The sequence below is a fragment of the Anolis sagrei genome, chromosome Y, assembly GCF_037176765.1.
Source record: "Anolis sagrei isolate rAnoSag1 chromosome Y, rAnoSag1.mat, whole genome shotgun sequence".
Lineage (NCBI taxonomy): Eukaryota > Metazoa > Chordata > Lepidosauria > Squamata > Dactyloidae > Anolis > Anolis sagrei.
Genome location: NC_090035.1, coordinates 46834644 through 46851125, shown reverse-complemented (window position 1 = coordinate 46851125; position 16482 = coordinate 46834644). Strand labels below are relative to the sequence as shown.

Sequence of the window (16482 nt, the reverse complement as noted above, 5' to 3'; positions counted from 1 at the left end):
AAAAGGATGGCACCTTGAGACTTTGTACCGATTTTAGAGGTCTGAATGCCATATGTATTTCAAATCAATATCCTATGCCTTTAGTGAAAGATATGTTGGGACATTTGTCAAAGGGAAGGATCTTCACGAAGTTGGATCTAAGGGAAGCCTATTTTCGGGTGAGAATAAAAAAGGGGGATGAATGGAAGACGGCATTTAACTGTCCACTAGGGGCATTTCAGTACAAAGTGTTACCTTTTGGCTTGACTGGAGCTCCGCGAGTGTTTATGCAGATGAGAAACGAGGTCCTGCACCCATTGTTGTACAAGGGGGTGTTGGTTTATTTAGATGACATCTTAATCTATTCCCGAACGTTGGAGAAACACATTCTGTTAGTGAAGCAAGTGTTGCAAAGTCTAAGACAAGCACAGCTCTATGCTAAGTTATCAAAGTGTGAGTTTCACAAAGGAAGACTGGATTATTTGGGGTATCGTATATCCTGTGACGGGATAGAAATGGACCCCAATAAAGTCCAGGATGTATTAGACTGGGAAGCACCCAAAACTAGAAGACAGTTGCAAAGTTTTTTTGGGGTTTGCAAATTTCTATAGGCAGTTTATCCAAGGCTTTGCCAAAATAGCAGCCCCCCTTACTGAATTGTTGAAAACTAAAGGAAGGGGAGAGTCTGTTAAAGTGAAGTCCCCGGGTGCCAAGCTACAGTGGACTGAGGAGTGTCAACGGGCATTTGATCAGCTGAAGACCTTGTTCACCCAGCAACCCATCTTAGCCCATCCCGACCCAGAGCGGCCATTTGTGGTACACTGTGATGCCTCAGATGTGGCTTATGGAGCAGTGCTATTGCAGGTTTCCCCGGAAAAAGGACTAGTGCCATGTGCCTATTTGTCAAAAAAGTTTTCAGAAACTGAGAGAAAATGGCCAGTATGGGAGAAGGAGGTGTTTGCCGTAAAAGGGGCATTGCTTGCCTGGCGACATTTGCTTGAAGGGGCCCAACACCTTTTTGAAGTTTGGACCGATCATAAAAATTTGAAGGCCCTCCAGACTCCTCAAAGGCTGAGTCCAAAACAAGTCAGGTGGGCCGAGTTCTTCAGTAGGTTTAATTTTACTTTAAACCACTTTCCTGGAAAAAGTAATTGCATGGCGGATGCCTTATCAAGATTGCCACAGTATGAGAGCAGAGCTCCTGAGGTGGTTGGAACAGTGTTCACACCTGAGCAGCTGGCGTTGGTAGTTCAGACGAGGTCCCAATCTCAGCGAAGGGTGTCAGATGCTAACCGTGGAAAGTTTTTAGAAGGTGGGTGGATGAAAGTGTTCCAAGATGGATATAAGGCTGATCTGTGGCTACCAGAGCATCGGGATGGACTAGAGGAAAAAGATGGACTATGGTATCACAGAGAAAAGGTGTATGTTCCGGAGTCTGTTCGCGTAAAGGTATTAGAGAGTAGGGCTGGGCGGTTTCGTTTCGTTAATTCGTAAATAATTCGTTAATTTTTTCAATTACAAAACGGTAACGAACCATTCTGGAGCAATTATTTAAAAAAACGAATTTTCAAAAACGTTTTGTAAATGCTTCGTATTTCGATATTGTATTCGTTTCATTATTGTTTTGAGGTCGTTTTGTTATTATTTCCACATGTCTGGGCCAGTTTTATGGTTTAATTAGTGAAAAAAAATTATAATATCACACCAACAGTCAACAACAGAGGGAGAGGGAAGCTTCAGAAGGTTTTGGAGGTTTTTTAGCGTATTTCGCGGTCGTGTCCGCCATTAACGAATCGATTCGTTATTGTTTCGGAAATCGATTCGTTAAATTTTTACCATTTACGAAATTTCGTAAATATCGAACTTTTTAAAAGGAAAATTTTGTAATTATTTTAAATATCGAAACAAAAAAAAACCCAAATACAAATCGATTTTAGAAACAAATTTTTCCGTTGTTACCCAGGCCTATTAGAGAGGTCTCATGATCATAAAACAGCTGGGCACTTTGGCTTTGTGAAAACTTTACAGCTAGTATCCCGTCAGTTTTGGTGGCCAAAAATCCGGAGAGATGTAAAGAGCTATGTACAAGAATGTGTCACCTGTGCAAGGGGAAAGTCTTTGATTGGAAAACCAAGAGGTTTATTACAACCCGTGGCCAGTCCTTCTAGACCCTGGAAACAGGTTGCGATGGATTTTATTGTAGATCTACCTGAGAGCAAAGGATGTACAGTTATCTGGACTATTATAGACTTATTCTCTAAACAGGCCCATTTTGTACCGCTAAAGAAGGTTCCAAGCGCACCACAGCTAGCAAAGTTACTGCTACAACATTTATATCGCCTTCATGGGTGTCCTGAGAGGATAATATCAGACCGGGGATCACAGTTTACAGCTAAGTACTGGAAGGCCTTTCTACGCATGATGGGAACTGAGCAAGGGTTGAGCTCTGCTTTCCATCCCATGACTGATGGCTGCACAGAACGAGTTCAAAAATCTTTGGAGCAATTCTTAAGATGCTATGTCAGTTATCAACAGGATGATTGGGAACAGTTGCTTCCTTTTGCTGAAGTGTGTTACAATAACTCATTTCATGCGTCTATAGGTTGTACTCCATTCAAAGTGGTGTATGGGCAGGACTTTGTGCCAATCCCAGAGCTAAAGATGGAACAAGAGGGAGTAGAAACCCCTTCGGAATGGAGCAAAAAGATAGCTGAAAGTTGGCCAGTCATTAAAAGTGCTTTGGAAAAGTCCAGAGAGGACTACAAGAAGTTTGCTGATAGGAAAAGGGCTCCACAGTGGGATTTTAACATCGGAGATAAAGTCTATTTGTCAACCAAATTCCTAAAGACAACCCAACCATCAAAGAAATTGGTCCTGAAATATTTGGGTCCTTTTGAAATAATAAAGAAAATCAACCCTGTCACAGTTAAGTTGTCCTTGCCACATAGTCTAAGGAGGGTACATCCAGTGTTCCACTGCAGTTTATTAAAACCTGTGTGTGGTCATGCCAAGTGGCACTTGCCGATTGAGGTCCCAAATCCTATTCTGGTAGATGGGGAACAACATTTCGAGGTTGCTGATATTTTAGACTCCAGAAGACGTCGTGGAAGTTTACAGTATTTAGTGAAGTGGCGCCATTTCAATGACTCTGAGTGGGTGAGGGCAGCGGATATTCGAGCGCCACAGCTAATTAGGCGTTTTCATGTAAATTATCCCATGAAACCTAGTTAAGGTCGATGCTGCTGGTGTTTATGTTTTTCTTTCTTTTCTTTTTTTAAAATTTCTTTATTGGGGTTTTTCATACTATATACATACATCGGGGGTAATGGAGAGATAGGGTAACGGTGGGGGGGGGGGTCAGGTTGATAGTGTGAAGGGAAGGGTATTGGGAAAGGTTGAGGGGTGAGGGGTGAGGAGGGTGTTGGAGGTTGGGGAGGGGAGGGAAAAACAGAGGGGAGAGAAAGGGGGGAGATTGCTTCCCGTCAGTCTTCCAGGAATCTTTATTTTCTGCTGTTTCTTGTGCTTCAGTGTCAGCGTTGTCCTCTGTGTTTTCTTTCTTCATATGCAAGACAAGTTAATTTGTACAGGGAGATCCTTGAGTGTAATAAACTCTTTAAAACCTGACCAATTTGTATGTTTATTTATTCCTTTTAATTTCTGGGACAGACTTCCATTTGGATAATATCTAAAGTTTTGATATACCATTCTTCTATAGTCAGGACGTCTTTGGACTTCCAGACTCTTGCAAGTAAAATTCTCGCAGCTGTACTGAGTAGAAAAATTATTTTCTCTTGGTTTTCGTTTAATTTTATGTTTGTAATTCCTAATAGGTATGTTTCTGGTGTTTGGGGGAAATTGACTTTTATAATTTTTTGCATTGCCTTATGCACCTCCTTCCAGAATCTCTTGACTAATTTACAAGTCCACCATTGGTGGAAAAAGGTCCCTTTTTCCTTACCACATTTCCAGCACAAATCCGAGCCACTTTTATTAAATTTTGATATTTTTTCTGGTGTAAAGTACCATCGATAAAACATCTTAAACCAATTCTCTCGTAGGTCGCTGGCTTCTGAATATTTTATTTTTGTTGTCCAAATCTTTTCCCACTGCTTTGTTAGTATGCTATGTCCTATGTCTTTAGCCCATTCCACCTGACAGTTTTTAATTTGTTCTTCTTCCGTGGACCATGTAAGTAGTTGTTGATAGATGATTTTTATTAATTTCCTTTTCTTTTCCATTACTATTTCCCATACTCCTTGATCTAGACTGAAACCATATTTACTATCTTCTTTATATTCCTGGTATATTTGATGGTAGTTTAGCCATGATATCTTCCTGTTGATCTGTTTTAGTTCATCCAAAGATTTTAACCTTAATTCTCCACCCTCATTTTTCTTTAGTAGTTGTTTATAGGTCAGCCAATTCTTTTCCTCCAATTCCCTTTTATGCTTGGCCTCTGTTGGGGATATCCATAGTGGGGTTCTCCTATATAACCTGGGTTTGTATTTTTCCCATGTTCTAATCAGGGCTGCTCTTATATAATGATTAGTGAAGGCTTTCTCCACCTTTCTTTTGTTATACCATAGATATCCGTGCCATCCGGCACGGATATTGTGGCCTTCCAGTGCTAACAAGGGTCTATTCTCCAGTATAGCCCAGACCTTTATTGCTAGCAAATTACAGGCCTCGTAGTAGGCTTTGAAGTCCGGTAGCCCAAGACCTCCCCTTTTTTTGTCATCTGTTAGGATTTTTAGACTGATTCTGGGTTTTTGATCTTTCCAAATAAATTTGTTCACATCTACATTCCATTTTTTGAAGAGGTAGTCATTTCTTAATACTGGTAGGTTTTGAAAAAGGAACAGAAGTTGAGGTAATATTGTCATTTTAATTATAGCAATATGCCCTAATAATGAAAAGTTTTTATATTTCCATCTATTAAGATCATGTTTTATTTTTTTCCATAATAGTTCGTAATTATTTTTTACTAAACTTATATTACTTTTTGTTATATTCACCCCTAGATATTTTACTTTCTTTTCAATTTGTATCCCCGAAATTTCATGTAGTATGGATTTTGCTTTTGGGTCCAAATTTTTTACCAGTAATTTTGTTTTTTGTTTATTTAATTTGAAACCTGCCAATCCTCCAAAATTTTCTATTTTCTTAAGCCAGTTTTTCTTTCTAGGGGAGGAATCATGTCAGGAGTCAATTTCTGATGGCGTGGAGACATCATAAATTCCCTGCATGACATCCTGGCTGGACCATCCTGGCTGCCTCAGTTTTCTCTCTTTGACATTTTGACATTGTGAAGCCAGCAGAGGGCGCTGGAGACCTTGTGTTGGAACTTGTGAGGCAACAAGCTCTAATGGGGAAACTGAGAGGAGGGGGGAGGTGGGCAGGAAGGATGTATAAAAGGAAGTGGTGGTGGGGAAAAGTCAGTAGTGTCTTTCTTTGCTGTGGAGAAACAGGCAAATTATATTCATTTCCATACTGGCTTGTGAGTGATTATTTGCTACAAAAACCTACAGTCTTACACCAAATGACATTTGAAATATTGGCTATGATCTCGTTTTATGATTCATTAAGAGATTTCCAAAATACTTAGTATTGTAACTTAGTAATACAAACATTACAATTTTCAAATATGCTTTCTAAAACCTTTCAGTCAGTGAGATTTTGATATGTCATTTATGTAAATTCTTTTGATGCAATGAGTTACTTTAGTGGAAACTAACAATTGGGTTAGGTCAAAATTTGCTATATAATTATAGCAAATTTGTTATAAAAGCCGAAGTCCAGGCCTACAAAGTTTATAGAACTGGAACTGCAACCCTGACAGTAAACACACCTCTTAAACATATGGTTGGAAATATTTAACTAAAATTTGAATCATCCCACAAGTGTTTTATTTGCTTCTACTTCCTTTGTTATATACAATACTTTAAATATTGTATATAATGCCAACTACTCATTCACATGCAGCGTCAAAACTCTGCTTTACTCACAGCTACAGCATCTGCAAGGAAACCTGCATACTATACCTGTCTTCAGTAAAGGCTTAAGATAGAAAAGCTCTCTCTCTACTGCAACTTTGGAGTGAAGGCCTTTGTTCAACACATTGTCTGACTATGAATGCCAGTGACTGACAATTGGCACAGCCTCACCTGTACATCTCTGCCCTCAGGCTTTGTGTATTAGAGGTTTATTTATAGGTATTTTGTTTGGAATAGATTTTTCAGCCTACAGCAACCACGCTGGCTAGACCAGAGACTCCAAGAGCATGGGTCCAACTGTGACTTCTAAAATTAATGTCAGCTGGCACAATGAAGGATGGCAGCGGGAGGAAGACTCCCTCATTTCATGTTGTCCCTTTACCTCAAACAACAGTTTGATACACAGATATTAAGTCAGGAAGGGGATCCAGAACTTTCCATTCCCATGACCCTTTACTTGTACTGATTTTCCTGAAATCAGCCAGAAAGGCATTGCCCAGCTTAATTTCCCAGTTCCAAATCTAGGATTGCAGGGACAGACAAAATAGTCTTCTTTATAAAACACCAGCTAGTTACATAGTTTTTTAGTTCCTGGCATTTCACATACATAATGGTTAAATGTCTATTACAAGTCAAGAAAGGGATAAGCTTATAATTTTAAAATAGCTGAATAATATAGATTCCCAGCTTTGCTAACATGAATGAAAACATTACAATCAGCAATATCCTTGCTACAGCCCTGTCAATCAATGCTTTACCAGTAAGTACCTTTGATTATCTTCAAGCAGCTTCATAGCCTCATTGAGATTCTTTCCCATTTCTGCTAAGGTAGAATCAACCATCTGGTTAAAAGAAGAAGAAAAAAACGCTCATGCTAGTCTCGTAAGCCACTAAACTTGTTACATACCCAAATGGCATAAATTAAGTAGATAGCTCTTGCTTGGCTCTTGAGGGTTCCCAAGTTTTCTTTTATCAAACTTTGTTTTCCAAACATTTTCAGACTATTCTTGGTTTAATCTGTGTTTGCCTCTACCAGTTTTCTCAATGAAGCACACCCCTCTTACTACAGGCATATAATGATAGAACTATAAACTCCTATTTCACAAAAGAGTTCCTTATTTGTTCAAAGTTTATTTAGAAATATATGCCTATCTATTTTATTATATTTGCTTCTGCTTCCTTGTTCTACAGAGCTGCTTAGTAAAAAAATCAATTATCAGATGTTTTCAACTAAAGCCACCAGGATGTTACGATAACAGAAGACTTTGAAGTTGGGGACTTGATATGCCACAAAACAGATTTTCACTATAATGTAATGTATAATTATCAGCAACAGTAAGCCATTTCATTACATTACAGATCAGTGAGGTATGTATTTGAAAACGTAAGAACATAGGAAGAAAATAAAATCATCTGGATTAATGAATGACCTTACTATTAAAAAGTGTATAAGGTGGGAAAAGTTTGAATTGCAAGACTGACATACAAGTACAAATGTTTTACAAATACACATATACAGTCAAGATAATCTGGATCTGGCACAGTCTGGCTTCAGGCTGGGACATGGTAACAAGACAACCTTGGTGGCCTTAGTGGATGATCTATGCCGGAAACTAGACAGGGGGAGTGTGTCCCTGATGGTTCTGCTGGACCTCTCAGCGGCCTTTGATACCGTAGATCACGGTATCCTTCTGGATCTCCTTACGGGAATGGGCCTTGGGAGTACTGTTTTACAGTGGCTCCAGTCCTTCCTAGAAGGCCATTCCCAGAAGTTGTTATTGGGGGACAGCTTCTTGGCCCCACAATCATTGTCTTGTGGGGTTCCGCAGGGGTCAATACTATCTCCCATGTTGTTTAACATCTACATGAAGCCGCTGGGAGAAATCATCCAAAGTTTTGGAGTTTGATGTCACCTGTACACAGATGATGTTCAACTCTATCACTCCTTTCCACTGTTCAGGTCCTGAACCGTGTTTGGCAGTTATGACGGTCTGGATGAGGGTGAACAAACTGAAATTGAACCCTGACAAGACAGAAGTACTCCTGGTCGGTCATAAGACCGAACAAGGCATAGGGTTACAGCCTATGTTAGATGGGGTTACAGTTCTCCTGAAATGCAGGTTTGCAGCTCGGATTTCTCCTGGACTCATTGCTGAGTCTGGAACCTCAGGTCTTGGCGGTGGCCAGGGGAGCATCACACAATTAAAACTTGTGCACCAGTTGCACCCATACCTCGCGAAGTCTGACTTAGCCATGGTAGTCCACTCTCTGGTTACATCCCGTATGGACTACTGCAATGCACTAGTCTACATGGAGTTGCCTTTGAAGACTGTTCGGAAGCTTCAAATGGATCAACTGACATTTAGTGGCATTCAAGGAGCATACAACCCCTCTGCTATGCCAACTTTACTACTGGCTGCTAGTTTGCTACTGGGCACAATTTAAAGTGCTGGCTTTAGCCTATAAATGGTTCCAACCCAGCTTACCTGTCCAAACATATTTCTCCCTAAGAACCGTCTAAGAGTTTAAGATAGTTCAGAGGGGCCCTGCTCTCGGTCTCGCCTTCTTCGCAGGCACCGACTGGTGGGGACAAGAGACAGGGCCTTCTCAGTGGTGGCCCCTTGGTTGTGGAACGCCCTCCCCAGGGTTATTAGATCAGCCCCCACCTTCTTGACCTTCCAGAAAAAAAATGTGAAACTGTTACTATTTGAACAAGCCTTCAGAATCTAATGATACATTCAAACACGGTATTAGATGAAAGTAAATATTGGAACGACTCAGACGACAATTTATGGACAATGAGACTAACAATGAAGGCATTGGTTTTATATGTTTTATTGAATGCATTTTAATTCTGTTAATTGTATATTGTTAGGCATCGAATTGCTGCCTGCTTGTAAGCCACCTTGAGTCACCTTCGGGTTCGAGAAAGGCAGTTTAGAAATATCGTAAATAAAGAAATAAATAAATGCAGACAATGCTCTTACCCAACAAACACTCCTTATACCTGCAAAAGGGAGACATCTACTGCATCTAATGGTGGTGAGAGGGAGGACTACATAATTACATGCATTTCTCAGTGGTCCCTTTCTTATTGATAGCCATTCTAGCAATTTCATACAAATTTGAGTCACCGGGTACAAACAGCCCAAAAACACAAATAAATAAAGCAAGTAGTGGGACATTACAGGGCAGCTGCTGTGTTGCCAGAGAAGACCTTTAGGTTTTCCAAACCTCATAGAAAGTTTATCTTTCCTAAAACACTTCTATTGGAAGTTTTTACCACAAGCTTTCCACCTCAAACTGGAAATTTGACAGCTCAGTGGGATATGTTCTGAATTATACTGGCCAGGAGGGAAAATGGCAATAAAGTAAATGCCAACATGTCACCCCACCAGTTTGAAGAAAGTTGGACTTTGTAAATGTAAACAAAGTCAGAGTCAGCCATGGCCGGGTAAAGAGGTGTCCCTTGTTGTTCCTGAGTAAAAAGCAATAAGCAGTGAAAAATGGGCCGATGGATTTATCTTTTTGGATTGGAAAGGAGTGGAAAGCAGTGGAGCACCTAATGAGTTGAAACAAATAGTCAAAAGGTAATTGATAAACTCATAATAAGCTCATGATTTATGAGTGCTGACGGAGACAGAAAGCGAAAGTAAGGTCGCCATTACTGAGCACTTAACAAACTGAAAAACAACTTCAGTAGCTTGAATAAATATCCAGGTAATTACAAAAAGACTTTGAGTAATAACTCTAATTGAAATTGGAATATTATAACAGATTATAAAAGGCAATACGTCATTCTATTCCTCCTTTGAAGAAATAAGCAGAGAGAGTTGTTTTTCTCTGCTCGAGAAGTGATAAGGAGTGATAAGGAGTGATAAGGAGCGAAGCCTTTCCTACAGAACTGCAAAATTGCAAAACTCCAATTGAAAGCAAGTGGAATTCCCTGGAATCATAGCAAAGCAAAGGTATACATAATTAAGGCATCTTTTGTACTATGCAGAGCGGAGTAAAATCAATTAACTAAGGCTTTATAAACAAGTGGATGGGGGTAAAATTAACTGGAGTTTGAATGAGAAGGGAGAAACAAAAACAAGGAAAGGAGAAGGGAGCCTCTCAAGCAGGAATCCTCTCTAGGCATGAACAAAACCTTCAGACAGAGCATTTGCAAGGTTGGAAAAGGTGTCCCCAGAGACTCCCCAGAAAATGAGTACAATTAATAGAAGTCCTCCTCCCATCAAGGGTAAGCAATTAAAAAGGACCCCCCTTCTTCTGTGGCACCCACTTCCACATCACTGCAGTCCCTAACTGCAGGAGCAGAAAGAAGTAGTGAAAAGAAAGAAATGGATAATAGCCAACTGTTAAGCAAAATAACAGAATTAATTAAAGAAGAGGGTGAGAAGAAAACAAGGGACTTGAATTTGATGTTTGAAAAAGAGACAAGGAAACAAGAGCGAAAGAACGACATTCAGGCAATGAAACAGGAGATCCTGGCCAATGCTAAAGAAATGAAGGTGCAACTGGATATAGAAAGGAAAATCTAATGACAAATTTCAGACTATACAAAGAACTCTGCAAACAATACATGGAGATATACAAACAATTACATCAGAAACTGAAAAGAACAAACAAGAACAAAAAACGCTCAAACAACAAATGCAGCAAAGTGATAATAGGCTTTCAGATATGGAAAGAAAGTTTGTGTATATGCAAAATAACCAGAGAAGAAACAATGTAATAATTAAATTTTTTCCAGAAGGGAACAAAAAAGAAGATTTGAAAATTGAAATTTTGAAGTCGTTGAAAAAATTACCCCAATGCTAAATTGGACAGAAATGGATTTAGAACGAGTTCATTGCCTTCCAGCTGGAAGAAATAAAATAACACTTAGGAACATAATAATTCGAGTTCATAACTTTGCAAAAAAAGAAAATTTGATGAAAATACTAAGGAAGAACCCAGAATATTTAAAGATGGGAGAAGCAAAACTGGAAATAGTCAACGATAACTGTCTTGAAACTAAAAACTGGAGATATTAAATGAAGCCAATTACGATTCAGTTAATGAAGGCTGGAATATTGTATACGTGGGGATACCACACCTTTCTCAAATTCCAATGGAGAGGCAAGAAGTATAGAATAGATTCTTTGGAACAAGGACTTCAACTATTGAAGTAGCTCGGCATAACAAGAAAACAAGACAGAAATAGAAAGGATGAGGAGGAGAAAGGAGGGGAGGAAGAACACCACAGAAAGAAGGAGAATCGGAGGGAATAATCAGCGCCATTAGAGGAACTGGGCTGCAAGAAGAAATTTAGAAGCACTGCAATCAAAAATGTATTTGTTTATTTTTTTTAATGAGCACTCAGAGGGGAGGGAGACTCTGGGCCACAGGATGACTTCGCCCCCCCACCTCCCCACTTGGGAAGGCCAGGGGCCATGGTTGGGACTAGAAGTCCTGAAGAATGGAAGGGGAGGAAGAGGGGAATGAGGGGAGGGGGGAAGTAAGGGGGAGAGGGGAATGGGGAGGGGACTACAAGGGACAAGGGTTCACAATGGTTCAAGCCACAAAAAAGCTTTTCAATAAAAATGGAAATGATGTCCAATAAATTAAGAATTTCAACACTTAACACTAGAGGTCTAAGAACGGTAATTAAAAGAAGGCGGATTGAAGCCCTACTGAAGAAGGATGCAGCGGATGTTATCTTCTTACAGGAAACACATCAGAATAAACCGGGTACGAATGAATTAAAATTGAGTTGGATAAGGAACTTTGGGTCATCAAACTCAAGAGGTGTAGCTATAACAATTGCAAAGAAATGTAATTTTGTCATAAACGAGGTATTAAATGATGAAGAAGGTAGATATATAATAATGTATGGTGAAATAGGGGAGAATAAATATGTATTAGTAAATGTATACGCACCAAATGTAAAACAGCAAGAATTTTATGAAAAAGTGCTAGATCAAATAGTGAACTATCACCAACAAAATGTAATATTTGGAGGGGACTGTAATTGTTATATGGACCCAAAAAAAAGATAAAACTATGCAAATGTCAAAAATTAGAAATATTGAAACAATGGACATAAGTAGAGTGATGAACAAATGGCAATTAAAGGATATGTGGAGATTGGTAAAGGGAAATGAAAAAATATATACATATTATTCAGCTGTACATAAAGTTTATACAAGAATTGATTATATTTTTGTTTCTAAAAACTTGTTAAGTAAATTGCTAAATGCTGATATTGTAATTATTAAGATTTCGGATCATGCTCTGGTGTCAGTTGAGATTGCCGTGAAATGTGATTATGACAAAATGAGGAGGTGGAGATTGAATACAAAAATCTTGAATTATAGAGAGATTGTGGATAGAGTGAAATCAGAATTGCAAGAAAGTTGGAGTTTTAATGAAAAGGATGTATCAAAACAAGTGCTATGGGACACAATGAAAGTGGTGGTGAGAGGGTTATGTATAAAAGAGACAATCAACCTCAAAAAAGGCAAGAAGAAAGGAAAAGAAATCTAGAAAAAGAAATAGAAGAGATTGAAAAATAATATGTAATAAAGAGAGATGCACAAATTTTTGTAAGGTTGAGAGCTAAAAAAGAGGAATTGGATAAAATGGAAATAGATGAAGTACAATAAAATCTAATATATTTAAGGAGGGAATTTTTTGAATTTAGTGATAGGAATTCAAAGATATTAGCCAAATCCACACAAAAAAAGAAAATGGAAGGTATAATAAGTATGATAAAAGATAAAAGGTAAAATATGTAGAACTATGAAAGAAAAATTGAAGGTTTTTGAAGAGTTTTATAATGAACTATACCAAACAAAAGCTAGCTCCATAGAAGCAATTAGGAAATATGTGGAGGAAAATTGGGAGAGTAAGTTGGAGGAGAAAGACAAAGAATTATTGGAACAACATATTAAGAAGACAGAAATAGAGGAAGTTATTAATAATTTAAAAGCTGGGAAAGCTCCAGATTTGGATGGTCTGGGAACAGAATATTATAAAAGTTTTAGAGAAGTTTTGATTCCAAAAATACTAGAATTGTATAACGGAATAATGAAAGGAGATAAGATGCCAGAATTATGGAGGAAGTCATTAATAATATTAATACCAAAATCTGATAAAGATTTAACAGACCCAGGGTCATATGGGCCTATATCGTTAGTCAATCAGGATACAAATATTTTATCTGCTATAATAGCCAATAGAATGAGTAAATGCATGTACAAGTATATTAAAAAAGATCAGTGTGGGTTTGTAAAAGGACGGCAAATGTCAAATTTGATAGGGAGAGTATTAAATAATATTTGTTTGGCTCAAGAGAAGAAGATAAAAGTAGGGATATTATCATTAGACATTTTTAAAGCTTTTGATTGTGTGGAATAGGGGACATTAAGGGAGATTATGAATAAATTTGGAATGGGAAGTAGAATAAAAGGAATATTAAAACAATATTATTCAAGAAATTCAGCAGTTGTAGCTATAAATGATGGAGTGACAAAAGAAATAAAAGTGACAAGGGGAACAAGACAAGGTTGTCCTCTATCACCAATCTTGTTTGCTATGGTGATAGAATTATTCGCAAATGCCATTAGGAAAGATAAGAACTTAGAAGGGCTAAGAAAAAAAGGAAAAACAGAAGGTGAGTCTATTTGCCAATGATACATTGTTATTTATTGAAAACATAGTAAGTAAAATGTACAAGGATCATTTAGAGATATTTGGGAAAACAACAGGTTTACAAGTTAATTGGAACAAGTCAGAAATGATGCTATTTAATTATACAAAGAAAGAAGAAAAAGACTTTATAGAACAGAGCAAAATGGGAATTAGAATTAAGAATAAATTAAAATACCTGGGAGTAATAATAACAAAGGATTTAAAAGAAATGGAAGAGGTAAATGTAGTAACACTGAGAAAAGTTGTTCAAAAAACATTAATAGATTATGAAAATATACATTTATCTTGGTTTGGAAGGATAGCATTAGTAAAAATGAAAATACTTCCAAAGATAAATTTTATATTTAGGATGCTGCCACTTCAAATTACAAAAGAAGAGCTAAATAGAGGCAACAAATACTAAATAAATATTGTAATGGTAGTAAAAGAATTATTATTATTATTATTATTATTATTATTATTATTATTATTTCGGGTACTTTTACCCTGCCCTTCTCAACCCCCGAGGGGGGACTCAGGGCAGCTTACAAAGAAGGCACAATTTGATGCCTATACAAATTACACATAATATACAAAACCATAGCTAAAACAATTATCACAGTTAAACAATCAAAACAATCAGTGCATAACATGTCATATAAAAACTATAAAAAAAACTATTCTCATGCTCAGCGCTTCATCTTTTCAGAGTTCCATAGTTCTATTCCATTAATCATTTCCTAATTATTGTCAAGTCCTTTCTTTATCTGCCCGATTATCGAAATGCCTGGTCCCAAATCCATGTTTTCATTTTTTTCCTAAAGGAAAGGAGCGATGTTGCAGATCTAATTTCCCTGGGGAGTGAATTCCACAGGTGGGGGGCCACCACCGAGAAGGCCCTGCTCCTCATCCCCGCCAATCTCACTTGTGATAGAGGCGGGGTCGAGAGCAGGGCCTCCCCAGAAGATCTTAGACTCCGGAGTGGGACATAGATTAAATAAACAGTTATGGTACAGATCGCAAAAAGAGGGAGGATTAGCACTCCCTAATATTAAGAAATATTATGAAGCGAGTAGATTAAGATTGGTTATAGAAGGAATGATAAAAAAAGAGAGAGTAGATTGGCTAAGTAAGGATTCAGAAGAAGTGGAGGAAGAAATTTGGAATATATTTTTAAGCAGTTTATGAGAAAAGAAATTAGGGAAATTAGAAACCCAATGTTGAGCAATATATTAGAAATAGGGAACAAATATAGGAGAATGTTAATAACGGATGGTTCAGTTATAACCCCAATTGTAATGGAAAAGATATTTGCAAAAAAATTAAAAAAAGGAATGGATAAAAAGTTAAGGGAAAAATTTAGACAAAATAGGGGATTGGATAAAGGTTGGAATGAAGAAGGAAACAATTATGGAAGAATTTAGAGAAATAAAATTGTCATGGTTCCATTGTATACAATTAGAACAATGGTTTAAAAATTGGGGAAAAAATAATTAAAACGGAAGTAAGTTTAACCAATTTGAACAAATAATACAAAATGGGTTGTAGAGGAGCATGAAAATTTGAAAGGAATAACTAGTAAAATATATAAGATAATAATTGAAATAAAGGAAGGAAAAACAAAAAAACAACACCCTCAAGGAGGTCTGGGAAGAAGATTTAGGGATAAAAATAAATGAAATAGAGTGGCAACAATTATGGAGACAAAGACATCTAAAAAATTTATCAATACGGGTTAAAGAAAATTATTATAAGTTAATATGGAAATGGTATCTAACACCAGTAAGATTAGCACACATAAATAAAAAAATTCAAAAAAATTGTTGGAGAGGATGTCAAGAGCCAGGAACATATATACATATGTGGTGGCAATGTAAATATATAAATAATTTTGGGGGGAAAGTATTTAGAGAAATAGGTGATATAATGAATACTAAAATAGAAAGAAGTCCTAGTATAGCTTTATTATCATTATATAACAATAAACAATTGAAAAAAGAGGATAAAGAAGCGATAACAAATTTATTAACAATAGCAAGATTGCTTATAGCAAGGAAGAAATAAATATACAGATAGAGGAGGGGTATAAGGAAGTATGGAAACTGGCAATAAATGATAAGCTGACATGTATATTATAGGGTTGGGCGGTTTCGTTCGTTAATTTCGTAATTCGTTATTAATTCGTATTTAAATTAGCTTACGACCTGATATTGAGCCATGCAGGAGTAATTAAAAATCGAAACGAATTTTTTCAATTTATTTCGTAATTGTTTCGTAATTGTTTCGAAATCATTTCGTAATTGTTTCGTAATTATTTCCGTATGTCTGGTGCAAGTTTTAGGGTTGTTGTTTGTTTTATCAGTGATAAAAAATAAATTATCACACCAACAGTTAACAACAGAGGGAGAGGGAAGCTTCAGAAGTTCCCCCTGTCTCATTTGGAGGGTTTTTTAGCGTATTGTGCAATCGTGTCCGCTATTAACAAATCGTTTTGTAATTGTTTTGAAATCGTTTCATAATTGTTTTGTAATTTTACGAAATTTCGTATATTTCAAACTTTTTTAAAGGAAAATTTCGGAATTCTTTTAAAAAACGAAACGCAAAAACCCCCTAAAAACGAATCGAGTTTAGAAACAAATTTTTCCGTGGTTACCCAGCCCTAGTATATTAAAAGTTAAAAGAGTTATATGGAAACAAAGTGATTTTGATGATGTATGGAGAAAATTTATTGTAAAAGGATTAAAAAATAAAGAAGGAAAGTTACCTCCACAAGAATAATTGAAATTTTGGACAGGCGACACGTAAAAGTGGTGGTTTGAGAGGGTGGGGGAGA

The 16482-nt window shown here is 37.2% G+C and overlaps 1 protein-coding gene across 2 annotated transcripts in view; it reads right to left on the bottom strand.

Moving 5' to 3' along the window:
- Positions 1 to 16482, bottom strand: part of LOC137095390 (pyridoxal-dependent decarboxylase domain-containing protein 1-like) — a 72708-nt gene that overhangs the window by 40088 nt on the left and 16138 nt on the right. For both annotated transcript variants that reach the window (XR_010908834.1, XM_067462002.1), the window contains exon 2: positions 6741 to 6814. Coding sequence is in view for 1 of the 2 variants with exons in the window: in XM_067462002.1 (XP_067318103.1) it covers positions 6741 to 6814 (74 nt within the window). In the remaining variant the exon portion in view is untranslated. The remainder of the gene's footprint in view (positions 1 to 6740; positions 6815 to 16482) is intronic.